Source organism: Heteronotia binoei, chromosome 21 (assembly GCF_032191835.1).
Source record: "Heteronotia binoei isolate CCM8104 ecotype False Entrance Well chromosome 21, APGP_CSIRO_Hbin_v1, whole genome shotgun sequence".
NCBI lineage: Eukaryota > Metazoa > Chordata > Lepidosauria > Squamata > Gekkonidae > Heteronotia > Heteronotia binoei.
The window spans coordinates 132,777,163-132,804,708 of record NC_083243.1 but is presented as its reverse complement, the minus strand read 5'-3'; the positions used below and the strand labels follow the sequence as shown (position 1 = coordinate 132,804,708).

The following is a 27,546-nucleotide window of genomic DNA, read 5'->3' as shown; positions in this document are numbered from 1 at the left end:
CTTTCTCCAGTAGAACACGGCACTTGAGCCCAAAAGATTCTACAAACCCCAATAATATAAACCAATTTGTCAACTTCAGTGCTACACAAAACACAATCTGCTCAACGTCTGCTCTGCTGACCTGGCTGCAGCAAACCCAGATGCCAGCTCTCCAGCCCTGCCCCAAACAACACGGGGAGAGCTGGCCAAGCACACCAAGCATGCTGTTTCTGGGTCTCCCACCCAGATGCCAGCTTCCCTGCTATAGAACGCACAATCTACAGATGCCAGCTCTCCAGCCCTGCCCCAAATAACAAGGGGAGAGCTGGCCAAGCACACCAACCATGCTGGTTCTAGGTCTCTCACCCAGATGCCAGCTTCCCTGCCACAGAACGTACAATCTACAGATGCCAGCTCTCCAGCCCTGTCCCAAACAATGCAACTTTCAAAGAACAAAAGCAGTGGACCACACCTAGCTCCACATCTGTATCTGACACAAAACAAGAAGCATTTAGACTTACCTTGAGCGATGGACGGTTGGCTGGTCTAGGCTCTTTGGCGTTACCCAGGGTGCACCATGAGGAGGCTAGCCAGAGTTGCACCCCAAATGAGGAAGATCACTAGGAGGGCCTCAGATTGTGACAGGAAGGGAACCATTCCTTCCCTCTCAGCTCAGCAGCAACACACCAGCTATCACTGTCCCAATTAGAGGAACCTCAGCCTAGGTATGGCTGCTGGCTGCCTGTTTTCATCACTGGCACCTCCCTCTTCTTTCCTCCTCCCCTGAAAAAAAATTAGGTTATCCTGGGTGGGCCTGTGGGTGCTGTCAGTTATAGTGGGGGCTGCAATGGCCCTCTCAGTATTATTAGGCATGTGTGGATGGGGATTGGGGAAATTTGGATTTCTTTGCAAATTTTAAATCAGAATTCACTTTTTGTTTGGAGATGGGATGAGGGGTGGGGGGTGCCAATCAATTTGTGAGTGAGTTTTTGGGCTGTCTTTGGACTCTATGTTTAGTGGGAGAGCGTTTTACAGCACAGACCAAGAGAGGATGCAGGCATAAAAAGGTGCTCACTTCAGCCACTCTCAAAGTCAATGTTTGGGGAGCCGAACAGAGGCAAGTTGGCCTTCAAGAAGACCAGCTGCTCAACTGTCCAGGGCTGCAGGCGATTGCGATGTACAGGCGATTGCGATGTCCTCTAATTGGGATAGTGATAGCTGGTGTGTTGCTGCTGAGCTGAGAGGGAAGGAATGGTTCCCTTCCTGTCACAATTGGAGGCCTTCCTAGTGATCTTCCTCATTTGCGCTGCAAACAATGTCGCCCATGTGAAAAAAGACGTGCTCGCTCTGCACGCTCATTGGTGGGCATGAGAGGAACGCCCGGGCCACGGCAGAGAGGGCCAGCCAGTCCACCTCCTTCGCAGCCCAGTAGTTCAAAGGACATGTGTCCTGTGACTTGTAGGTCTCCGAAAGATAGTTCCTCACCATCGCAGCACCTGTCTTTGCTCTCAGGGGCCTACCGCTCCCAGAGGGGCCAACAAACCACCCGATGAGTGTCATCTCAGCACTCTTCTTGGCATGAGTCTTGTGGGAAACACTGCCTAGTTGGGGAGGTGGCAGATGAACTGCTTTCACCCCCCTCCTCCTCAGCTACTGGCACTGGGCCTGCCTTGACTCTGCAACGCTCGACATTCTGGAAGAGCTCGTCTCGCCAGCGATCGAGCTTGTTGGCCTTCTTGGCAATCTTGCTCTTAAGGCGTGAGTCTAACATGGTCACCATCATGTAGACCTTATCCTGGGTGAGAGGCTGAAAGCGGGCCTCAAGCCCTTCCTGCAGCCTAGCAACCAGGGCACGCACCGCTGGAAGAATGTTTGCACGGCCTTGAGCTGGCACTAGAAATGAGGCCAGGTCCTCACAGGCCATGTGGACTATGGGGACAACCAGTGTGATGCTCGCTGTTTCAGACAAAAGCATTTCTGTGTAGGTCTTGAAGGGCCCAAGAACCTCCACAGTCTGAGAAATGACCACCCAATCCTCTTGGGTGAGATGGTTCTTTTCCCGAAAGACCGTCGTCTCAGAGACAAAAGCATCCAGGGCTGCTCTCTGCTCCGCCATGCGCTCCAGCATGGCACAGGTGGAGTTCCAGTGTGTGCTGACGTCACCAATCAGGTAGTGTCCTGGCACGCCTGTCAGTGTCTGTTTCTCACACAGCAGATACAAGCCTGTATTCCTGCATGGGAAGTGGCTCGTGATGTACCAACACTTCTGGAGTAGAAGTCGGTACTCATGGGTCATGGCAAGATACTGACAATCATTGCTGTTCGTCTGGCCCACTGCATCCTTAACCACGAGATGGAGAAGGTGGGCCATGTAAGGAAGGCATTTTAGGCGCTGGACAGCCACCTTGATATTGGGGCCACCGTCAGTCACCACGAAGTTTATGGCAACGTCCCTGCCTACCCAGCTCTCTAACTGCTGTGAGAGGATGGCTCCGAGATTGTCCGCCATGTGCGGCGCATTAGCTGCTTCGGTGTGCAGCAAGGCCCAGCGTTAGCTGGCCTGCCGGCCCTGGTCCTGCCTACTGTTAGTGCCACCCCCACCCTGCAGCTCACTGGGTTACCACCAATGCACAGTCAGGGAGAGATACTCTTCAAACGCATGTGGGAAGCTCCAGAGATCTGTGGTGAATTGAACAGTCCCCCCGACAGCACGGGACAAATGCTCCCTCACAACAGATCTGGTCGCCCTGAAAACAGATGGCACAATGGTCCTGCTAATGGCAGTTCGAACAGGAACTTTGTACCCTAGCACCCTAGGATTCTCAACCACAGAAAATAGAAGCCCATGGGCAATCATCCTCCTGCCGTACCTCATTTCCCTTCTTGGCACAGAGGTACTACCCCTACCAAACATCTCAGGCAGAGATGGCTGGTGACCCTGCCCTCCTGGAGAGCTCTAGAGGTAGTCGTGGTGAGACGGACCTCCTGGCTGGGTGGTGTTGGCTGCTTAGGCACCCCAGGACCAGCCTGCTTCTCCCCCTGCTTCTCCCTGGTGGTGCTTCTGCAGGTGGTTCCGCATCCCCCCCCCAGAGTCAGGTGGGGCAGAGTCCCATCCACGACTGATCCGGGCCCTGCACAGCTGGCACTGCACTTAGCGTGGATCTTCCATAAGTCAGAAATGCTTTCAGACTTCGGAGGTGTACGGATGCCCAAGCTGACCAGCACCTTGGATGTCCGGAGCCACCTCCTGTGAGGTGCTCGGGGCAGACACATCGTGCCTTGGGGTGACAGGAGGGGCTCGCCGCTGGGGGGAAGTGGATAGAGATGGAGGCACCTCGTGTGTTTCCATCTCTTCCTCCTCCACCCCATGTGGCCTACTCTCCTGGCCATCCCCTGAAGGACTGCTGGTGCCCGAAGGAACTGAAGAAGGGGACTGGTCCTCAACCAGCTTCTCCTCCAGCTCCTGCATAACACTCTGCATCCTCCTTGGGGAGATCGTTTTGAACAGAAGACTGTACCCAAAGCTCAGCTCCAAGGAGGACTGCTCTTGCTGCCCCTCCTCTGGCTGCTGAGACTGAGTGACATCAGCTGGAGGAGAAACTGCCCGAGCAGCAGACCCCTGCTCAGTGCCAGCACCTAATGGCACCTCTGTTGGGGGTTCCCCAGCAGCAGCCTCGATGAAGGGACCAAGACGGGCCTTCTTCATCACAGTCCAGCCAGAGGTTGGAGTGCTAGAAGGTGGCTGTGGAGGGGTCCTACACACAGGTGGGGAGAAAACTGTGGTTCTCCCTCTCCCCTCCACCCCTCTAATCTTCTCCCTGACCTTGCCCCCAGTGCCCCTCTTCTGCCTGTCACTCATGTCACCCTTGACCAGTCTCACAACTTGAACTGAGAGTGGTTTTTTTTATTAACCTAGCTCACTACACTGTATCCTGAACCAACGTATGGCCTGACTTCTTTTTAAAAACCCTCCCACCAAAACTTTTTTTTTTTTGGTCCCTAACCTGTCCTTTTTAGTAGTAGTCTTGTAAGGTTTAGGAAACTAGGTCATTCTGCCTCTACCTGGCTACAGTTTTTAAAAGGCTACTTTGAGATGAAGGCAATCCTTGTTATATGCTGCTAGTTAAACTTTTCCTAACTAGATCCTGGAACAAACTAAATCTCCTTGCAAACTAGAAATCAGGTGTCCCCTAAGACTAGAAAAAAGCTGCGGTTTACCCTATGGAAATCAGTGGCTGAAAGCTAGATGCGCTGCAACCCTAGTGTCCTTAAAAGGGAGCCTGATCTGGCCTAGTAGTCACAGTGCCTTTTATGAGAAAACTGCAATCTTTTAAAATTGCCGCTATCTGGCCTAGTTGAATTTTGAAACGCGCTAAAGCCCTAAACTGGATTAAGTTCTTTTAAATTTCAAAAAACATAATCCCTAAAAACACCCGTATTAGTGGGGCAGCCTATTTAGCAGCCCTAGCCAAACCGAAAATACCCACAGACTCCAAAAATAACTCTAAAAACCCAGGAAAGTTCAGTGACCCACCCTACACAGCCCGCCCACCACCACCAACTCCCTCACACCAACCAGAAGGAATTTGAAAAACACAAAACTTAACCAAACCTCTTGAAACCAGCGTTTCCGGTAGCCCGTGCATGGCAAAAACCCGGTGGAGGCCACTGATGGCAGCCCGGGAGAAGGTGGAAGCCCCTGAAATCACCTCCAGCCATTTCGAGAGGGAGTCAACAATTAGAAAGAATGTTTGTCCCTGGAAGGGCCTTGCAAAGTCCAAATGAAAGCGGGACCAGGGGTTATGCATGGATTCTCAATGCTGCATTGGTGCCCAGGGGGAGCCAGTCAGGTCTCCTGGCATTGGGTGTCCAAAGATTTGATCACGTCATCGATCCCGGGCCACCAAAAGTTGCTACGGACGAGTGCCTTCATGCGCATTATCCCCGGGTGGGTTTTCTGCAGCACTGTGAGGACCACTACCCTGCTCCCCCACAACAAACCCCTCTTATGATCTTATAGTTCCTTCTGGCAGGACGCGAAGGCTGTAAACTCCAGACCAACCCTGCTAGTGGGCCATCCCCTCCAAACCCAGCTCAAAACCTGGGAGAGGATCTTATCCCTGGTGGAACAACGGACAATGTCCTTAGTGTGGACCGGGCGGTCCGAGAGGTTTTTCAGCAGCAGGATCTAGTGCCCCAGGGCTGGATCTGGGTCCTCTGATGGCAGCGGCAAACAGCTCAAGGCATCTGTATGGCTTGTTGCTTTCCCTGGGCGGTACTGGAGGGCGTACTGGTACCCCACAAGGAAGATGGACCACTGCAGTACCCGGGGCGACAGCATCTGAGGTATTTGGCGGTCGGGGGCAAACAGGCCAAGTAAGGGCTTCTGGTCTGTTAAGATGGTGAAGGGCCAGCCGTAAAAGTAATCATGGAATTTTTAACCCTTGCCACGATTGCTAGACCCTCCTTGTCTATTTGTGCATAGTTGCACTCTGGTTTCTGCAGTGTCCTTGAATAATAGGCTACCGGGACCTCGTGGCCACCCAGCAGCACATGGGCTAGGACTCCCCCGTAGGGGGAGGCATCACAGGCCAAGACGACGGGCTGCCGCTTGTCGAAGTGCGCCTGCAAGATATTTGATGTTAGAATGTCCTTCACCACATGGAAGGCGGCGGCTTGCCGGTGATCCCAAACCCACAGAGCCCATTTGTCCAGGAGCCTATGCAGGGTCTCTGCTATCACCGCCTTATGGGGAAGGAAGGCGTGATAAAAATTGAGAAGGCCAAGGAACTCTTGTAATTCAGCCTTGTTGGTGGGGGCTGGTGTGTTGCAGATAGCCGTGATCTTGTTTTTAGCCAGGTGGATTCCACTCGCGTCCACCATGTAGCCCAAAAAGTCTATTGTAGGGACCCCCAGCATACATTTCTCCCTCATTACCTTGAGATTCTCCTTGTCAAATTGCTGAAATACTGCGCGGAGGCAGGAAGCGAATTCTTCTTTGGTGGCTAAGGCGATCAGCACATCGTCAAAGAATGGTTGGACCCTGGGGATGCCTTATAAAAGAGAATCCATTAAATTCTGAAAGATTCCTGGGGCCACGCTGACCCTGAACTGAAGGCGCTTTTACCGGAAAGTGCCCCAATGTGTAACAATGGTTTGGGCTGTAGCGGCATCCACAGGGAACTGCTGGTATGCTTGGGCCAGATCTAGCTTTCCAAAAAAATTTGCAGCTGCTAGAGAAGCTAGAACATGGCTGACCACCTTTGCTGATCATAATCCGCTTCAACTGAAATTTAAAAGCTATAATAAAATGTTTAGATGGTCGTTAAATTTGCAGATATTAAAAGAAGAGGCATTTTTAATGGAAGCCAAAAAAGAAATCACAATGTTCTTTGAACAAAATTTGAAAGAAGTCGCACCAAAACAGATAATCTGGGACGCCTTTAAAACTTTTTTTAGAGGAATTGCAATTCGATATTCAGCAAAATGGAGAAGAGGAAAAAAAAGCATATGAAATACTGGCAGGAAAATTTGAAGCACAAGAAAAAGAATTCAAGACAAACATGAGACAGGAGATGAAAACCAAAATACAGATTTTGCAACATCAAATAAATTTGCTGTTGATGGAAGAAGTGGAGCAGAAATTGAAATGGGCAAGACAATCCTTTTTTGAAAATGCAAATAAAGTGAGTAGATGGTTGGCTTATAGATTAAAGAAGGAGAGAGAGAAGAATGTATTAACAGCCTTGAAGGATGAAAATAACATAGAACAATACAAAAGTAACCAAATTGAAAAAATTGTAAAAACTTTTTACGGAAATTTATACAAAAAGTATGAAAGTCCAGAGTCTCTGCAAGAAGAATATATTAAGAAAACCAAGAAAGAGGAACTTTTGAACACTATTGAATAATCCAATAACACTATTGAATAATCCAATAACAGCCCAAGAGATTATTGGCGTAATTAAGGAACAGAAGAATAATAAAACACCGGGACCAGATGGCCTGCCGGCAGAATTTTATATTTTGTTGTTCTATTATTGTCATATAAAATGCTTCTAGAAAAAATAACATTGATGTCAGAAATACCAGCCCCATGGAAAGAGGCAACAATATCCATAATGCATAAAGAAGGAACAGACCCAAAAGATATTAGAAATTGTAGACCCATTTCATTATTAAATGTGGATTACAAAATTTTTACAACTATCCTGGCTTCAAGATTGAAGAAAGTTTTGATGAATATAATAAATGAAGATCAAATGGGATTTTTACCAAAGAGGCAGATGAGAAATAATATGAGAACAGTATTGAATGCATTGGAGTACTACCAGCAATATCCGGATAAGCAAGCGGCCTTTATTTTTCTGGATGCGGAAAAAGCCTTCGATAATGCAAACTGGACATTTATGATGAAATGTTTGGAGGGGATAGGTTGCAGTAAACAATTTAAGCAATGGGTACAAACTAGCTACACAGAACAGAAGGCAAGAATTATTGTGAATGGAGCATTGACGGATCAAATTAAGTTCGAAAAGGGAACAAGGCAGGGCTGTCTGCTGTCACCTTTACATTTATTTTGATGTTGGAATACTTAAATGAACAAATACGGTCTGATAAAGAAATAAAAGGAATTAAAATAAGGGGAGAATCCTATAAACTTCAGGCGTTTGTTGATGACTTGGTTTTTATATTGGAAGATCCATTACCATCCATAAGAAGACTTAAGGGGAAATTGGAGGAATTTGGAGCAGTTGCAGGTTTTTAAGTGAATTATAAGAAAACTAAATTTTTTAGCGAAAAATATGACGCAAACTCAGATTAAAGAATTAGAAGAAATATCGAGTTACGGATCTGTGAAGAAAATTAAATATTTGGGAATATATATAACAGCCAGAGCTAAAACATTAAAAGCAGACAAAAGAAATCAAGAATGACCTGGAGAAATGGCAAAACTTACATATTTCATTAATGGGAAGGATTGCAACGGTCAAAATAAATATATTAACAAGGATATTGTTTTTATTTCAAATAATACCTATTCCCCTGCCCAAAATATTTTTTCAACAATTAAACAAAATGATCTCTATGTTTATATGGCAGAACAAGAAACCTAGAATTAAACTAAAAGCATTGCAGGATGCTAAACAACAAGGTGGTTTTGCTTTATCAGATTGGCAGACTTACTACAAGGCATGTAGACTATTGTGGGCAAAAGAATGGATTACTTTAAAGAACAAAAAGTTGCTGATTTTTGAAGGCTTTGATTTAACAAGTGGCTGGCACTCATATCTTTGGTATCAAAATATGTCGGTGAAGAATGTATTTAATTTTCATGAAATTAGAAGATCAATATATTTAACTTGGAAGTGGATAAAATCTCAAATATATAGGCATATTCCAAAATGGATATCAAATATATAGGCATATTCCAAAATTAGAAGCATTGAGTCAACCAAAGTTATTAAATTTTGAAGAAATTTTTACATATGAGAATTTATTGGATGAGACTGATATTCTAAAAATAAAATAAAATAAAATACTAGACTGGTGGATGAAAATACAGTTAAAATCTAGATATATGAAAAACAAAGAAATGGGTTTTGCAAAACAGAAAAACGAATTTGACCAAATTATAACAGGATCAGAAGAAAAAATGATTTGAAAAATGTATAATTATTTGGTAACTATGAAAATGCAGGACAAAATAGTAAAAGACAATATGGTGAAATGGGCACAAAATATTGGCTATAACATTGATTTAGCTACCTGGAAAAGAGTATGGAAAGATCAGTCACATTTAAAGACAATTTTTATAAGATGTTTTATAGGTGGTATATTACAGGGGTGGCCAACGGTAGCTCTTCAGAAGTTTTTTGCCTACAACTCCCATCAGCCCCAGCCAGCATGGCCAATGGCTGGGGCTGATGGGAGTTGTAGGCAGAAAACATCTGGAGAGCTACCATTGGCCACTCCTGGTATATTACACCAGACAAATTGGCGATGCACTCAAATGTTTCAAATAAATGTTGGAAGTGTCAAAAATTGAAAAGATCATATGTGGATATATATGATGGTGCTGTGACTTAGTGAAAAATTATTGGAAACAAATTCACAGTTGTCTACAGAAAATTTTAAAGATTAATCTACAGCAGGGCTGGCCAACAGTAGCTCTCCAGATGTTTTTTGCCTACAACTCCCATCAGCCCCAGCCATTGGCCATGCTGGCTGGGGCTGATGGGCGTTGTAGGCAGAAAACATCTGGAGAGCTACCGTTGGCCACCCCTGATCTACAGCATAAACCTGAGATGTATATATTGAATATTTGCCAAGATTTGCTTCCCAAACCGATAATCAAATTTTTGATCCATGCAGTAACTACAGCAAGAATAACATGCAAAACAGTGGAAAATGCAAAAAATACCTAAACAAGAGAACTTTGTTTAGAAACTTTTAGAGATAGCAGAAATGGACTTGCTTTCTGCAAAATTATGAGAAGGAAATATACAAGACAGTATGAAGATTTGGCAACCACTGTATGATTGGTTGGGTGTAGTATAGGTGTGGAAATTGAGACAACTAAGGCAACATATTTGTATATAAAGAATATATAAGATAAGGAGTGAGTACTGTATAATATACTCAATAAGATGAAGCAATTATAAGAAATGTGTATTTGCAAACCAAAGTAAGAATTATAGAGAGGTAGAATGTTATAAGAGACAAAATAGAAAATACCAACTGTAAATGATGGAGTGGTGATTGAACCAGATGTATATGTAATGAGAAAGAAATGTAATTAAGAGTGGCATTTGTTCTCTTCTTCCAACCCTGATTTCCTATAACTTCCTGTAGAATCTTCCTTTTCCCCTTTCCTATAACTGAAATTCAATAAAACTTTTAATTTGGGGGAAAAAAAAGAACATGACTGACCACCGGGACTGGGTAGGCATGGTCTTGCAGCACCTTGTTGATCATGCATTTGTAGTCCATGCAGATGCAGACACTACCGTTAGGCTTCACAGGGGTGATTATTGGGGTCTCCCAACATGCGTTGGCAACCGGCTCCAGGACCTCTTGTGCCACAAGGCAGTCTAGTTCCTCATCGATTTTTGGTTTCAAGGCAAAGGGTACTCGCTGGGCCTTCAGCCATATGGGCTGCACATTGGGGTTGATCTGCAGCGTCACGGAGGGTCCCATATAGGTCTCAAGAGTTCCATCAAAACTGGACGGGAACTCCCCACAAATGTTCTGGAAATCCATTCTTGTGGGGGTTTGGTGTTTTCCCTCCACCCGGATCCCCAAAGGTGCGAACTAAGCCTGGCCTAACAGACTGCTCAGGTTCCCCTCAGTCACCAGCAAGGGAAGGGTCCCTGAGAAGTTCCCATATTTTACATTGACTACTCTGGCCCCTAGAACACCTATCGCCTGTTTCTGGAAGTCCCGGACAATGACATGGGATGGATGTAGCCTGGGTCTCCGCCCCCCCCCCCCATGGCATAGTTTCTTAAGGGTCTGGGCTGATATGATGCTATGTCCAGAAAAGGGCAACTAGAATGATTAAAGGTTTGGAACACATTCCCGCTTGGGGCTCTTTAGCTTGGAGAAACGTCGACTTTGGGGTGACATGATAGAGGGTTACAAGATTATGCATGGGATGGAGAAAGTAGAGAAAGAAGTATTTTTCTCCCTTTCTCACAATTCAAGAACTCGTGGGCATTCAATGAAATTGCTGAGCAGTAGGGTTAGAATGGATAAAAGGAAGTACTTCTTCACCCAAAGGGTGATTAACATGTGGAATTCACTGCCACATGACGTGGTGGCAGCTACAAGCATAACTAGCTTCAAGAGGGGTTTGGATAAAAATATGGCCAGAGGTCCATCAGTGGCTATTAGCCACAGCATATTATTGGAACTGTCTGGGGCAGTGATATTCTGTATTCTTGGTGCTTAGGGAGAGGGCAAAATGGAAGGGCTTCTAGCCCCACTTGTGAACCTCCTTTCTTTTTTGGCCACTGTGTGACACAGAGTGTTGGACTGGATGGGCCATTGGCCTGATCCAACATGGCTTCTCTTATGTTCTTATGGGTGGCCCCTGTGTCAATCTCCATTTTACATAGAGTGCCCTCAATTAATAGTCGTTTGGAGTTTATCCAGGGATGGCATGGTGATTTCGCATACCTGTCTGACTGATGCTGTGAGAGCGTTGACATCCTCCACAATGGATACCTCATGGCGGCGGCCATTCCTGCCACTCTTGCGCCGAGTGGTGCTCTCTCGGTTTGGAGTTGATTTGGAGCGGCAGTCTCAAGCCAGGTGACACGTCTTCCCATACTGGTTGCAGACGGAGTCCCAGAACTTGCAGGAGTGGCGCTCATGTGGCTCCCTGCAGCTAGCGCACTCCCGGGCATGCACAGTCTTGGTTGCACATGGTAGCTGGTGCTTCAGTGCCACGTGGTGGAGCTTGAGAGCATTGTCTCCCCCCGATTCTTTCGAGTCTGATGATGAGAATGAGGCTTGGTGTGCAGCAGCCATTGTGCACTCCTTCTGTGACTTCTCATAGGCCGTGGCCTCCCTGATTGCCTTGGTGAGGTCAGTGTCATCCTTTCCAAGCAGCTTCCTCCAAAGCTTCTCATCCCACAACTCAAAGATTAACTGGTCCCTCAGAGCCTCATCCAGTCGGGGAAAGTTGCAGCGGAGCGACAGCCAGTGTAGAGCTGAGATGAAGTCTCCCACTGACTCTTGGGCCACTGGCGGCGCTTGGAGAGATCAAAGCGGCAGGCCAGGACCATCGGCTGCAGTGTGAAGTGGGTCACGAGGGGGAGGTAATGTTCTTGAAGGTGGCTTCCTCGAGAGTGACAGGTGCCATTAGACCCTGCGCCAACTCCAAGGTGTTCATGCTGCAAGAGCAGAGCAGTAGTGATTTCTTCTTGGCCCCCTCGATCCCATAGTAATAGATGAAGTTCTCCCGCCATGTCTCCCACCGCTCTGGATTGGCCACATTGAACTTGGGAATTGTTCCTGGCGTAGCAGTCATTGTCAACATTGGCAATGCGTTGGCAGCAATGTGCGGTGCGGTGCTGGTTGCTGCTGGGCTCGCTTACCAGGATCCCATCCTCATCACCACTGCAATATAGTGGGTTCCATGCAATGATGAGGCTAGGTGGTAGTGATCATAGCTCTTTTATTAGATACAGCATAGTGTAGCGCTGCATTCAAAAACTGAAGACTGGGCTAATGGGACCAACTGTATATACACTCAAGGTTCCCGCCTAGCATGCTATTGGACCATTCAAGCCAGCCGAGGGCTTGTGATTGGAGCAGGGCAGCAGGGATTTGGACTAAGCTGGCTCCGTGGTACACCCCGGTATTACGCCAGCTGAAACAAGGCCTTAGACGGCTAGAGAGGCAATGGCGGCGTACCCGTGACGAGGCGATTAGAACATCCTATAGGAAGTTTATGAAGTCCTATGAGATGGCAATCAAGGCCGCAAAGAAAACATACTTTGCGGCTAAGATTGCATCTGCAAATTCGCGCCCAGCCCAATTATTTAGAATAATTCGGAACCTGACTACATTGCCTCAAGGCAATTCAAAAGCTAAGGAATTGGAGATAGGCTGCGAGGCCTTTGCGAAATACTTTGCGGATAAGGTCCAATCGCTCCGCCAGGACTGCCCCGCCAATTTAGAGGCAGTAAGTGGACTCGAAGCCCAATGCGTGTCTTCGGATTTAACTCTGGATTGCTTCGACCCGCTCAGCTTGGAGGAAGTCGACAGAATTCTTGGCACTGCACGATCCACGACTTGTGACCTGGACCCATGCCCCTCCTGGCTAATCAAGGCCTGCCAGGAGGAATTAAGATATCCTATACGGGATATTATAAATCGATCCCTTTCAGAAGGTGTTTTTCCAACACCCCTGAAAGAGACATTGGTCCGCCCTCTCTTGAAAAAACCGTCATCAGACCCGGCCGAATTGGCACACTACCGGCCGGTCTCAAATCTGCCCTTTTTGGGCAAGATTATCGAGAGGGCAGTGGCGATGCAGTTACAGGAATTTCTGGAGGACGCTTCCGTCTTAGATCCATGCCAGTCCGGCTTCCGCCCGGGTCATGGGACGGAAACAGTCCTGGTCGCCCTCATGGATGACCTCCGACGACAACTGGATCGAGGCGGCTCGGCGGTATTGCTGTTGCTAGACCTATCGGCTGCGTTCGATATGGTCGACCATCAGCTGCTGACCCGCCGCCTCGCCGACGCAGGAATTCGGGGGCTAGCCTTACAGTGGCTCTCCTCCTTTCTTGACGGTCGGGGACAAAGGGTGGCAATCGGGGGGGAGCTGTCGCAGAGGCACCCACTTCATTGTGGAGTGCCTCAGGGAGCAGTTCTCTCCCCGATGTTGTTTAACATCTTTATGCGCCCCCTTGCCCAGATTGCACGGAGGTATGGGCTGGGCTGTCATCAATACGCAGATGACACCCAGCTCTATCTACTGATGGACGGCCGGACTGGTGATGTCCCAACAAACTTGGACCGGGCATTACAAGCCGTGGCTGACTGGCTCAGGCTGAGCGGGCTGAAGCTGAATCCGGCGAAGACTGAGGTCCTTTGCGTGGGCCGCGGCGGGCCGGGAGGGGAGATCACCTTACCGGCCTTTGACGGTGCGCCACTGGTACCAGTGCGCAAAGTCAAGAGCCTGGGAGTGCTACTGGAATCCTCTTTATCAATGGAGGCCCAAGTAGCTGCCACTGCTAGATCCGCCTTCTTTCATCTTAGGAGAGCGAGGCAGTTGGCCCCCTTCCTGGAACGCACCGACCTAGCAACTGTGATCCACGCAACGGTCACTTCGAGATTAGACTACTGCAATGCCCTCTACATGGGGCTGCCCTTATACCGAACACGGAGGCTTCAGGTAGTCCAGAACGCGGCGGCCAGGCTGCTGGAGGGACTTCCACGGTGGGAAACTGCACGGCCTGGGCTGCGGGATCTACATTGGCTGCCGGTTGTCTACCGTGTTCGCTATAAGGTGCTGGTTATCACCTTTAAAGCCCTATATGGCCGAGGACCTGCCTACCTAAAGGACCGCCTCTCCCCATATGTGCCCCAGAGAGCACTGAGATCCAGCTCACAGAACTTACTGACAATCCCTGGGCCAAGAGAAGCCAGGCTGAGGGCCACTAGGGAGCAGGCCTTCTCGGTGATAGCCCCTCGCTGGTGGAACGACCTTCCGGAGATGGTGCGAGCCCTGCGGGACTTGAACCAATTCCGCAGGGCTTGCAAAACATGTCTCTTTCAGCTGGCCTTTGAGATGGAACCCGACTAATTTGATGAATGGACAACTAGTCATCTTGTGGATATCACGACTACAGCATTTAGCACCTATTTTATTATATATTTAACTTTTAAATAATTTTTACTGTAACTGATATTTAAAATTGTTTATGTTGTTTTATGATTCATGGGATTCCCATGTCTGTCAGCCGCCCTGAGCCCGCCCCGGCGGGGAGGGCGGGATATAAAAATAAAATATTATTATTATTATTATTATTATTATTATTATTATTATTATTATTATTATTATTATTATTATTATTATTATTATTATTATTGTTCCTGAGTCCCTAAGCTCAGTCCTACAGGCTCCAATGAGCCAGGCAAGAACTCCATATATTAGTCACAATTTCAATCACATATACAACATAAATATACTTCTGTGTACCTAAGAATAGACTCAGGTTTTCAGGAAAATTTAAACCTTAAAAACAAAGACTGGGGAGTTAACCCCCCACCCACCACCACCATGATAGAAACAGTGACCGTAGCTTTAAGAAATGAATACCCTCAGTGGCCATTGTTGGGAACTTGCAACAATATTGCCAGCTTCAAACCTTGGTTTCTGCCGGTAAAAGGAGGGGGATAGGGCAGGGCTGTTTTGGCCATTGAAGAAGAACTTGTCAGGGCCAAACCTGGCAGGAAGTGTGGGCAGCTTGCTACCACATAACTTGCATGGTCCATCCAGGCCTGTCTGCTACTGTTCAAATGCATCCAACCAGATTCAAATCTCCACTGTGCTGTAGAAGCTTACAGGGTTGATAGGGTGATAAAATCGAAGATAGGAGAATGATGTAAGTTGCTCTGGGTCTTCACTGGGGAGAAAGACAATATAAATGAAATAATAAATATAGCTGGAGATGGGGGGCAGATGAAAGGTAAGGTGATTGGTGCGTATAAAGGAGAGAAGGAAACTGGGAAAACTGGGGATATGGGGGTTGCCAGTAGGAGAGAAATATTGTGGGGAGGGAAGACAGTGAGGTGGTCCCTTTAGGTTCTTGCAGGTTCCCCATTGTGCAGCTGAGGGCTGGTAGTGTACAACTGTGCCTGATGTTTCATGGGGAGAGGTTGCCATGGTGAGAGAAAGAGAGAAAGTAGAAAATGGGGGAGGGGGAGAGAAAAGGGTAAGTTGGCTGGTTGGTGGGAAGGAGCAGAGGAAGCAGGAAAAAGAGAGACTTCAGGGCTGTTTTGGCATTTGACAGAGAACTTATTAGAGCCAGGTCCACCAGCAACCACTAGGCAACTTGCTGCCACCTGATTTGCATGATTCATCCAAGACTGGCTGCTTGTTAGTGTTCAACATCAGCCACCCTACAAAAGCCAGTGTGGTATAGTTGTTAGAGTTTCAGATGTGGATCTAGGAGACAAAAGTTCAAACCACCACCCTGCCATGGCAGCTCACTGTGTACCTTTTGGGCCACTTACACATTCTCAGCCTAACTTACCTCACAGGTGAGGATAACATGGAGATGGGAAAAATTATATAAGCCACTGTGCATCCCCATTGTGCACGAAGATGATCTATAAATGAGGTAAATAACTGTTGGGCAGGAAGGAGAAAAGGAAGCAGGGGAAAGTGAGCATATGGAGGCTGCCAGGAGGAAGACAAGAGGAAATGGTGTGGAGAGGAGGATACAGGGGAAAGTGAGGTGTCCCCTATTTGTATGTAAGCTAATGTAATTTGTATGTAATGCTTAAGGAAACAAAGATGTTTCAAGCATTTTGTGAAGTTTCTAAGAATATATGCTTAAACTCAAATTAATCGAAATCTGAAGACCTCTGATTTATCACTATAACAACCATTCAAAAATTGACAATTAGAACCAATTATACTTGCATTTGTTTGGAAGGGATGGGTGTAGTAACCCAGGTACCTGGGCGTGTTCATCCAGCACTGACAGCTGCCCAACACCCAGAAACCAGTTGACTTGCTGAAAGAGGTGTACACAGGAACAATTATCAAGGAATGTGGGCAATGTGGGGATATACTCAGGGTGGTGAAGTAGGCTAGGAGCAGCCTGGTTAAGGTAACTGCAAGTCTGTTCTTCTGCATAGCACTATATAGGAAATAGGATTGTGGTGGCAATTCCCTGACTTTGTTTATTTCTTGACAGAAGGGGGTTATCAATGTGCCTCTCCCTCTTCAGGGAACAGCACCAGACTATTGTGTTTTCTGATGCTGTGCCTGCTGATCACATGATTAATGTCTTTTATTTGAATATCCTGGCTTACAAGCAACATTGCAGACTGAGAGGATGGGGCAAATGCAACACTTACCCCACCCTTCAATGTCAGGTAGCATCTGCTGTCTTCTCTCAATAATATCATGCATACTCTGCAAGCAATCAAGCAGACATAAACACTTTACACAGTGCCTGTAAGAGAGTTTCCCCTGGTGAGAATAAAAACAGTTTACTTTATTGTGGGAAAATGGTTAAAGAAAGGGTTTTTTAAAAAACAAAACAAAAAAACCTGCCCTCTCCCTCTTTGCACTGCATCTTTAGTGGCAAACAGTACAATTTCTGAGAAGTCTAACACAATTTGATAAGGTGGGAAAAATTTACAGCTGGAAATTCACTTCTCATTGAAACATCCTTTTTGCATCCTGAAAATGTATGCTAGAAATTCTGAAATGCATATGGACAAAAAGCCATGCAGGATGGAGCTACATTAATGAGGATAATTGGGCATGATTGGCCTTTCTCCCTTCACACCAGTGAAAATGCTGGTAAAATCTTCCTCATAGTGGGTGCACCTAAAGTAGCTATCTGGATAATGGCATCTAAAGATGAATGGGGATTGGGAAACACAAAAAAGTCTGTCTTGGTTTTCTTGTTAATGCAAACAGAAAGAATTACTAAATATCCTTTTACCATGATCTGGCTCTGGTCTTGTTTCATGCATTGGGACAGTAGTAGTTAGGGATGGGGAAATGAACAATGAACCATGGTTCGTGCATGAATTGGGCTGGTTCATGGTTTGCAAACCAATGGTTTGTGACTGTGCCTCCCATTAACTGTCCCCAAACTTCCTGAACCTCCATGGGAAGTTCAGGTTTCAGGACAGTTCCTGCCCACTTGGCTTTCCGAGGTGCCAAGTGACTGCAGAGTGTCTGAGGAAGCCATGGGGAGTCAATTTAAAGTGCCTTCTCTCTAGGCTGCAGCCAATCCTTTGGGGAGAGGTCCCCCTGAAGAATCAGCTACTTTGCAGGCTCTACTGCAGTGCCCAGTTTCAACCAGGCACCCCAGCAGAGCCTAAAGAACAGCCGATCCTGCGGGGAGACCCCTTGGAAGTAGCAGCTTCCAAGGGATGACTTTCAGGACAGGGACTGCTGTAGCACATTGTGCAGTGTCCTGAGTCAACAGCAAACAATATTGTCAGGCTGCAGACCATGTATATCACTTTAAACATTTATTTTCTTTCTTATACTTGTTTCCCAGTTGTATCATGAGTTAAATACTTACCCATAACTTCAAATTCTAGACTTTCTACCAAGATATTATGTGGGGGGAGGATAATTCTTTCAAATTGGTCTTAGGAAATTAGGAAAGCAACTGTTAAATGGATCAGTTGTGGGATACACTGTGAGCAGTGTGAAATGAGACAGGTGTAAGTTAAGAACCAGGATTAATTGTTATAAGCAAAGGTGATGGAAAGCATTTATTTTTGTAGATGAGAAGTAAAATGTTCCTCTCTGATCAGTTACAGAGGCGTGCTAAGGTGAATTTTAATTATGACTAAATTGTGGTATTACTCTTTCATACCCTGAACATCTGTTCCCTTCAGGAATGATGATTTATGTGGGCTATCAGTAGAGACAGCTTGCTACAGCTTATGTCACGGTTTGTGGGAAGATGGGGTCGTTTTTCCAAAAATACCAGCTTTTATATGGATACCAGCCAGTGTGTTATTAAGGTAATAAGGGAAAAGGAGCACGACATGTTCACTTTTAATTCTGAAGCCAAATATTGACTTTACCCTTTTTCTTCCAGACCATCTGTTGTTAATGAAGAACACAACTTGGACACTGAATGGTATAGTCCTTCCTAGAGATGTTAGGAGGAGAAAAGTCAAGCCTGTGCTTTCCAAACGCATGAAGAAACTTGCTGTGAAGCCAAGTATCAGAGTTTTGGTATTTAAGAACTGCACGGGGCAAGATGGTTATAAAATAACAGCACCCTTGGATCACATGGAAAAGGTGAATTTGGATGTGGCAGAGCCCAAATGCTCTGAAAACAGTTGATAACAATTTTGTCCTATAGTTTAAACCAGTAGTATGTTGAGAGATTCAGTTGCAGCTGTAAAAGACTCATGCATGCCAACCCCAGAATCATTGCAGTGTTTTGAATTGGTTTTTAATAGGGATGTTGTCTTCAATAACTGTGCTTTGGGATTGCCTTATTTAAGTTAATAAGATTGCTTCACAATTTGAATTATCCTGAATATAGTTTGGCAGATAGATCTTAAGACCAGTATAGAAACAGGTTATAATATGCTGCACTAGTTGCACACCCAGTGAACCAAGCAGAGAAATTTGCCAGAATTCTAGCAAATTCTATTTTGTTAGATTTGTAGAACCAACCATGTGTGGAGGAAACGTATGTAATTCTTTCTGACATCTTTGTCACCCAAGTTGCAAGGAGTATTTCTTGTAAATTCTGATATGTTCCCAGATAGGAGACAACCCACTTCTTCCATACTGTTTCCCGGAAATAGATCCAGGCATAGGATCTTAATCTAGCTGATCTTGCATGAGTAATTTTTGTATCATTGTGCGCATTAGGAATGCCTAGGGGTTTTTTATGCCTTGGATTGTAGAGTTTTGAAAAAGTAGTGGTAGGGTCAAACTTTCAACTCTGTCACATCAGGATTTTGTAAGAGTATATTTTTCCTGTTTGTTTTTAAATTGTAAAAGAACAAAATGATAACAGTAAGATAAAGATGCTGGAGGAAGAAAGGGTGATAGGACAAGAGAACTGCAGAATGGACACAGGTGACAGAGTGTGGTGGTTGGAATAGCTGAGGGATAGATGCTTTCTTTGGTGTACCATCTGAGAAAGGCAGGAGGGATAAGAAGGAAGCAGTAGCAGCTTGCCTCTTTTTTCTTTAGAGAGAGTTTCCTTTTTCCTTCCTCTCCTTTTTTCTAAACAGCACTGCTAGAAGGGGTATGTTAGAGATAGCTATTGTGTAGAGTAAACAACTCTACTGATGAATCCCAATAGCTACTGTCTTCTTTCTTCAGCCAAACATTTTTGTAACCAACATCTTTTTGCCATGAAATAATTTTTTTAAAAAGATTAAATAGACAAAGTGTATTTTCTTAATGAACTAACAAGACTGCACTTTTTGCAAAAGATTTTGTCAGAGGCAAAAATAACCTCAAAGTTTTCAGAGATCACATCAGATTAAGAGCCAGATATGTTTTTTTCCATTCTAATAGCAGTACACAATGCAGGAAATATTGCCCTCAGTTTCATTTGGTTTTGATTGCTACTGTATTATGTTGTCACTTAGACAAATTGCTTACATAGCATTACTCATTACATTTACTACATGATTTCTGATTGGCTGGGATAATTTAAGTAGGAAGCGGGCTGTTGGTACTAATGAAGTTGTAAAGCAGAAACTATGGCTATGAACAACTGCAAAAAGTCATGAAGCAGTGTAGACAAGGAAGTTAGGGGAGGGGAGATAATTACAGTGCCTCTGAAAGAAAGCAAATGTATAAACATTTGGCACTTCATGCTTTATTTTGTTTTAATTTTAATTTTTGAGGGTTTAATATTATTTTTTTCAGTTCTTAGATATGTGTACCATACGACTGAACCTTACTTTGCCTGCTAAGTATGTATATAGTATATATGGAGAAAAAATTGAAGATCTCATAAATGGTAAGTGAAATGTATGTATTCTTTTGATTTTTTTTTTAAAAACACAGCTTAATAAATAATCTGTATCAGCTAATTAGGAACATATAAACAAGTGTGCTGGATCAGATCAGTAGTTCTCTGGTCCAGCATCTTATTTCATTTAGTGGCCAACCAGATGCCCCAGAACGTGGGCATGGATGCAAGACATTCACCTCTTTTTGTCCACCAGTACTTTAAAAAGGGGGTTACTGCCTCCAAAGTTTGGAGATTCCCTTTAGTCATAGTGGCTAATAGGTCAACCATTGGCTATCCTCCATAAATTTACCTAAGGCATTTTAAAACTAACTAAACTAATTATATGATATTGAGTAGGTGGCATTTACCCCATTTTTGGTTGTTCAAACAGTAAAATTCTGAATTCTGCTTTGTCACAGAGTAGTGGAATAGGGTTCAGCCATATACAGGGGAATACTAACAGCATCAGGATTTACCTATACCTGTCCTGGCACCATCCTTTCCCCTAAGCTTCCCCAGCAAACTGGAGCTTTGACAGCTGATGTTCCTTTACTTGTATAGTCAGTACCTTCTGCCCCCACAGGATATAGATGTGTCTTCTCTCTCTGTAACAGTAGATAGTATTATTTTTTGTAACTTATTATTTCACCAATTCTAAATTTTGTGGTAGTTTATTTACCTGATAAATATATCCCACCCCTTGGCAATATGTGTCACACTTGCCTCCTCCACTTTATCCTCAAAACAATCCTAAGAAGTAGGTGAAGATGAGAATGAGTGAATGGCACCTGATAAACTTAATGGCACAGTTGAGAATTGAACCTGGGTTACCACTATGACATCCTAGTTTAACACGAACTTCTACACCATGCTGGCAGGAGCCAGGGAGCTCACACAAGGTTCAGTTACATTGTGTGAGCTTCCTGGCTGAGGTTTGTGGAGAAAAAACAATACTCAAGAATCACTCTTATAATATACTCTTATTACCTATTGTTTCCTACCAAGAAATTATATAATGCTGCCCAGGCCCAGTTCTATTTTCAAAATTTCTATGGATTCAGCTGTTTTTAGTATTTTGAAATCTTGGCAGTTCATCAAAAGTATAAAATTGTAAGTGAAAACCCGAATCTATATGATTACATCCAAGAAGGATAGCATTGTTACTATTGTTAGTCTGATATAAAAAAAAAAAAACAGTCTTGGGGCATATCAAAGACTAATTGTGAGATAAATTCATATGTACTGGGGCACACTTTGTCATTATGGAAATGCATTTGCTGTAGAGGTGCAAAGTCAAGGTGGTATATTGAACCATCATGTTGGAGCTGTACTTAAAGCCATTGATCATGACAATACTTGTCAAATATGAGTTGTTACTTGTCACAAAATATGCAGACGAGCTTTTGTGATTCAAATAGCAGCTTAAGAAACCTGGTGCTACACTTTTCTGTCTCTGCTTTTCGCAAAGTTAATGCAGTCAAATTAAAAAACTACTAAATACCATTGAACTTTATGGCAGCATTCAAAATGTGCTCACATTTTCCATCCAAATTAATGTAATTTTAAAATGCTTAAGGCCATCACAAGTTGTTCGATTTTACTTATCCTTGATACCATGCTTTCCACAACCACTTAACATGTTGAGGTAGCTATCAAAATGTATTACCAACTTAGAGAAATGAGCTAAGAAGGAACTTATGAAAGATTATTCTAAAAAGACAGCAGTATGGAATTGTTGTCTGAATTGCCTGAATACATTGATGAGACATACAGCTAAGAGTGAAAAGCAACTGGAGAGTGAACTTGAAGTTAAGTTCTCTTTTTACCTTTGAAGATATTCACACGCATACATATGTGAGTGTGTGTGTGTGTTATTTAAAAAGTATATATGGTGGTAGAAGTAGGAAAGAGGCATAAAGTGTATTGGAAAACTACCAAATGTCCCCCGCAAATGGACCCTATTCAGAATCAGTAAGCGTATGATGAGTGAAGTGGTTTTGAATATCGCCTTTAGATTCCATGCTGTTACAAGGCCAGCCCTGAACATGGCAACTCTTATTTCCACACACAGTACCTCTTCACTCTCAATTTAACCTAAAAATCTGATGAACCCATTACTCCATACTTGATTTCATGGAACAAGGAGTAGATATAGTTACAAATGATCAATCACAAGCCGTGAACCAAAGGAGCAAGACATTAACAATTCACACCATTTTGGTCCACTTGCTCAAGCAGAAGATGTGCCAGCATTTTTAATGCACAGCGACTTAGCTCAGTTTTAGCAAAGGCATGACTCATGTTACATTTTAAGAATGAAGGGTTTTCATGCTTACTGCCATTGAGTGTCAGAGATCACAAACATCTTAACAATTAACATAACCATGCATTGGGTAAAGACCACAGTGGATGAGTATCTAAATTTAATTTTGCTCAGATAAACTAAAAAAAACAACAACCCCAAAACAAATAAACACATGACCTAAGAAATGCTTCTTCCCCAGTATGGCCATGTTCTCTTAGACTGCATTGTACAAATCAGCATCTTGTTCAGCAATATTGTAACGCGGTAGACCCCACAGGCATATGTCGTCAATTTAATGGGATCAGTGAAGAAGCAAGGCAGCTGTGAAAGATTGCTTTAAGTACAGCAATCGTGTGCTTGTCATTCTGCTCAATACTGGAAAAATCCAAATTTGGGTAGGCATCAGTATTTAAGAAAATGACTGCTAAAGCATCTCTCATAAGTACCTTGGGGACAATAAGATTTGACATATAACACGTAAACAAAAGTACACAACAGCTGTTAGATTAGTTTTGTTTGAGTAAAATACGTCGGGATCATTTAAACATAGCATGTGTTCTCTCCATCACTCAGGCTGAGCCTGCAGACCTCACTTTTGAATATTGTACACCAATTTTTTTTTTGAGCCCCAGAGTTGCATAACTTACTAAAATAATATCAGAAGAATGTATTTAAGTTATTGTATAATTTGAAAGAGAACTCTTACTGTTTATATGAATAACAAAAACTGCATAACATTTAATTTTATTTAAGACTTTGCTTAATCTTCAAGTTTTCTTTCACCTTTGCTAGATTCTTAATACCTTTTAAATATTTTATCAAGAATTTTGAAAACAATCCTTATGCATAATTTTTATTAATGCCAGTGAGAGCAACCCAAGAGGTTGATGACATGGGATATATCCAGAAGGCCAAAACCCAAGCCCTCAGGTACATGGCAGCCAATATAAATGTGATTGCAGCAAATCTACAATATTTTTTTCAAGGATGAAGGGATCTCAGGCAAATTTATGGGAACTAGGGGTAGCATATTAATTAATTAAAGTGTTGGTTCCAACCCAATATGTTCTCCAAGTGTTCTAATCAAAAACTACTTAGCTTTAGAAGTCTACCCAGGGTGAAATCAAAAGTGTACCCTCTCCCAAGTCCCAAGTGAGTGAAGAGGAAGGGGTAGCTCTGTCCCTGTTTTTCCATCTAAGCTTCCTTGTATGGCATCAGCCAAGGCATGGTAGGTGGGGAGGGATAGTAGCTGTGGTCTATCAGACATCTGTGGCTCTTTCCAGATGCTTTGTTACCCAGAGCCCCAATTTTGATTGTATGTATCTGAAGCTGGGGACTCAGGACAGAATAGGAATTCCATTGGCACACTGCCCACCCTGCTGTCCATCAGTCTTCCTATATGAGCTGACAGAAGCTATTTTGGATTTGACATTGAGGACACTGTGGTTGCTGTCCTTGCGAACATCAACATACATACTGAGGCTGCCCTAACAGGAGCATCTCAAGACTTCATGGCTGCCATGACAACCATGGAGTTGTCCCAGAATTTTATGGTACCTATGTATATAGCAGCAGGTGGTACACTTGATTTGGTTCTCTCTTGGGATAAGGTACATAATTTGGTAATGGGGGAATTTTCCTCTCTGCTCTTGTCATGGATTAACCATTATCTGGTGAGATTTAGATTCATGGACACTGAGAACCTCTGCAAGGGGTGGGGTGCAATTAGGATGGTCCACCCAAGAGGTTTATGGATTCAGAGGGGTTCCTGATGTCTCTTGGAGATTTTCTGATCAGCAAGGTTGGTGCCCCTGTTGCAAACCTAGTCGATTTCTGGGACAAACGATGATATGAACTGTGGACCCAATTGCACCTGAGCATGCTCTCTCCTCCCATGGAGTCCAGAATGCCGCTTGGTTTACTGAGGAGCTTCAGATGATGAAACAATTGACCAGGTAGTCAGAGTATCAGTAGAAAAAAAATGTGAAGCAAATGCAGTCAAACAGCTTACTCTGTGGTGGTGATGGCAACAAAGTGAGCTTACTTTTCTGTTACCATTGCATCTGCACAATGCCATTCAGTGGAGCTTTTATGGCTTATGAAGGGGCTTTTATCTCAAACTCCAGAGGATGTTGACCCATAAAAGCCTGCTGTGATTCCTTTGCAGTACATTTTGCAGAGGAAATTGGTTACATCCATCTTAATTTACAAACCACAGTTGGACTGGCTCCATCTCAGTATGGAGAGCAGATTGGTCCTAGTTCTATGCACGATTTTCAGTTGGTAAGGCCCTGATGTAGACAAGGTGCTTCAAAGTGTGTGGCCCACAATGTCCAGTCTTGACCCTTGCCCTTCATTTTTAATACTATAATGCCAGACTTGGGTTGGTTGACTAAGTTCAGGAGTCAATAAATGCCTCTTTGCAACAGGACATAGTTCTGACTGCTTTGAAACAGGTGGTTGAACTTGTGAGACTCCTTCTCAAGAAGGCATCTGTGGACACAAATGACCCAAACAACTGCTGTCCAGTGGCTAAGGTGCCATTCTTGGGCACAGTGGCTTGAGCAAGTGATGCCTAAGTTTCAAGGAGTCTTGAAGGAGACAGATTATCTAGACCAGGGGTGACCAATGGTAGCTCTCCAGATATTTTTTGCCTATAACTCCCATCAGCCCCAGCCATTGGCCATACTGGCTGGGGCTGATGGGAGTCGTAGGCAAAAAACATCTGGAGAGCTACCGTTGGCCACCCCTGATCTAGATCCACCTTTGGTTGCCCTGATTGATTAACTTTGCTGGGGGAGTGACAGGGGAAATGCATTCCTGTTGATTCTCCTGGAGCTCTTTGCAGCTTTCAATGCAATTAACTATGGCATCCTTCTGGAGACACTGGCTGAACTGGGAGTAGGAGACATGCTCTGATCACATCCAAGTTAATTAACTGTAATGCACTTTGTATATGTTTTTGAAAATGGTTCAGAAATGTCAATTGATCCACAATGCAGCATCCAGACTACTGTCAGGGGTTGTTTAAAGGGATGGTATCATCCCTGTGCTGAAAGGTCTGCACTGGTTATCCATCTGTTTCTGAACACAATTCAGAGTGCTGGTTCTTATCTTTAAGGCCCTAAATGGCATGGGGTGAGAGTACATCTGCCTCTTAAGCCCTTTTCTCTGTGCCCCCACTGTCAGAAGTGAGACAATTACTAGAGATGCAGCATTTTCGATGGTGGCGCATTGCCTTTGGAACACCATCCCACTTGAGACTCACCTGGCACCTACTTTACTTTGTTTTAAACACCAGACCAAATATATTTCTTTTCCCCCATGCTTTTAATTAGAGGTTTTATCATCTCAACAATGTTCTGCTTCTGTTTTATGGAAAGCCTTCATGCTGCTTTTGTACACTGGCTTGTACTTTAATATTGTGGTTTTTAATTGTAAGCCGCCTCAAGCAGGACTCTGAAAAGGTGCCATAGAAATATCTTTAAAAACTAAGTTAAAGGAATAAAAGAATAAATAAATACCTCTAAACCTCTCACTATATGTGAAAAGTAACACATGAGATGGGAAATCTTGCATCTGTTTGAATACAAGATCTTCCTGCTCATATGAAATAAACCTTGAGTTCTGTCATTAAAAGAAATGTGGGAATTTTTGTGTTCACAAATTACTTTGTGCCTGTATAATCAAAGTGCGAAGAGGCCTGTTTAACTTGAGCCTTGTTCCCTATCCTATCCTTGATAAAATCTTTAGGTTCTGATTAGCTCTGACAAAGGAAATAGAAGCATGCAATTTGGAAAGATACAAGAATGCTCAGACCTCTTCTCACCTACATCCCATCCCAAGGCATGTTGGTTGCGGTGCTAGGAGAAATTACTCGGCTCTGACATTGTTGCTGATTAATGCCAGGTCTATCAATAATAAGACCGATACTCTATGGGATTATTTAATAGAGCAACAGATAGATCTGGCATGTGTGACTGAGACTTGGGTACGGGTGGGCGAGACTGTCGCCTTGAGCCAGCTTACCCCACCCGGGTTCTCAGTCCTCCACCAATCTTGGACCACTGGGCGGGGGCTTTGCAGTGCTCATTCATGAGTCTTTTTCTTTCAGGGCTCTTTTCACCCCAAACATCGTTGGCATCAAATGTGTCGGTCTGAAATGGGAAGCCGAGGAGAGTTTGGCTATCTGGGGGGTGTACCAGCTGCCTAGTGCACCCCCAGAGAGCCTGCCTGCCCTGCTGGACGTGGTGTCAACCTGGGCATTGGACTTCCCCAGGCTATTGATCCTGGGGGATTTCAATGTCCATGTTGATGATGCTGCATCTTTGCAGGCCCAGGACTTGGTGACATCTATGGAAATACTAGGACTCAGCCAAATTGTATCGGCCCCCACTCATCAGGCCAGCCACACACTGGATGTGGTCTTTGGAGCTGGAATAGACGTTGAATCTGATAGACGTTGATATGGTTTCATGGTCAGATCGCTATGCCCTGAAAGTCTGACTGGACCTGCAGCCCTCCTCCTGTTTAGCCAGCGAGCAGATTTATGCTTGCCCATGGATCTGACTGGACCTGGAGTGGCTTCAGGAGGCTTTGTGGGAGCCAGTGCCCCTTGGTGGGTCACTAGATGAGTTAGTAGAGGATTGGTATTCCTGGTTCTCTGCTGCCATTGATGACATCGCTCCCTGGCACCCTCTTCACAGTCAGACCAAAGCAGCCCCTTGTATACCCTGGAGCTGCAGAGGATGAAGCAGCAGCTTAGACAGCTAGAGCAAGTGTGGCGGATATCTTTTGATGAGGAGACTAGAACTTCTTTTAGAACATTTTTGAAGATCTATGAGAAGGCAATGAAGTTCACTAAGTAAGACTTCTATGCGGCTTCCATTGGTCTGCAAAATCGTGCCTGGCCCAATTGTTTAGAACGATTCAATCTTTGACTATGTGCTGATAGGCAATCAAAAAGGTAGGGAATTGGATATTGATTGTGAGGCTTTTGCAACCTGTTTCACAGATAAGATCTCGACTTCCTACCAAAATCTTCCA

General features: G+C 44.4%; 1 protein-coding gene across 1 annotated transcript in view; it reads left to right on the top strand.

The window, feature by feature from the left end:
* DCDC1 (doublecortin domain containing 1) overlaps positions 1-27,546 on the top strand; it is a 777,962-nt gene that overhangs the window by 59,064 nt on the left and 691,352 nt on the right. The window contains exons 4-5 of the mRNA XM_060262385.1: positions 18,303-18,508; positions 20,108-20,201. Coding sequence (XP_060118368.1) covers positions 18,303-18,508; positions 20,108-20,201 — 300 coding nt within the window. The remainder of the gene's footprint in view (positions 1-18,302; positions 18,509-20,107; positions 20,202-27,546) is intronic.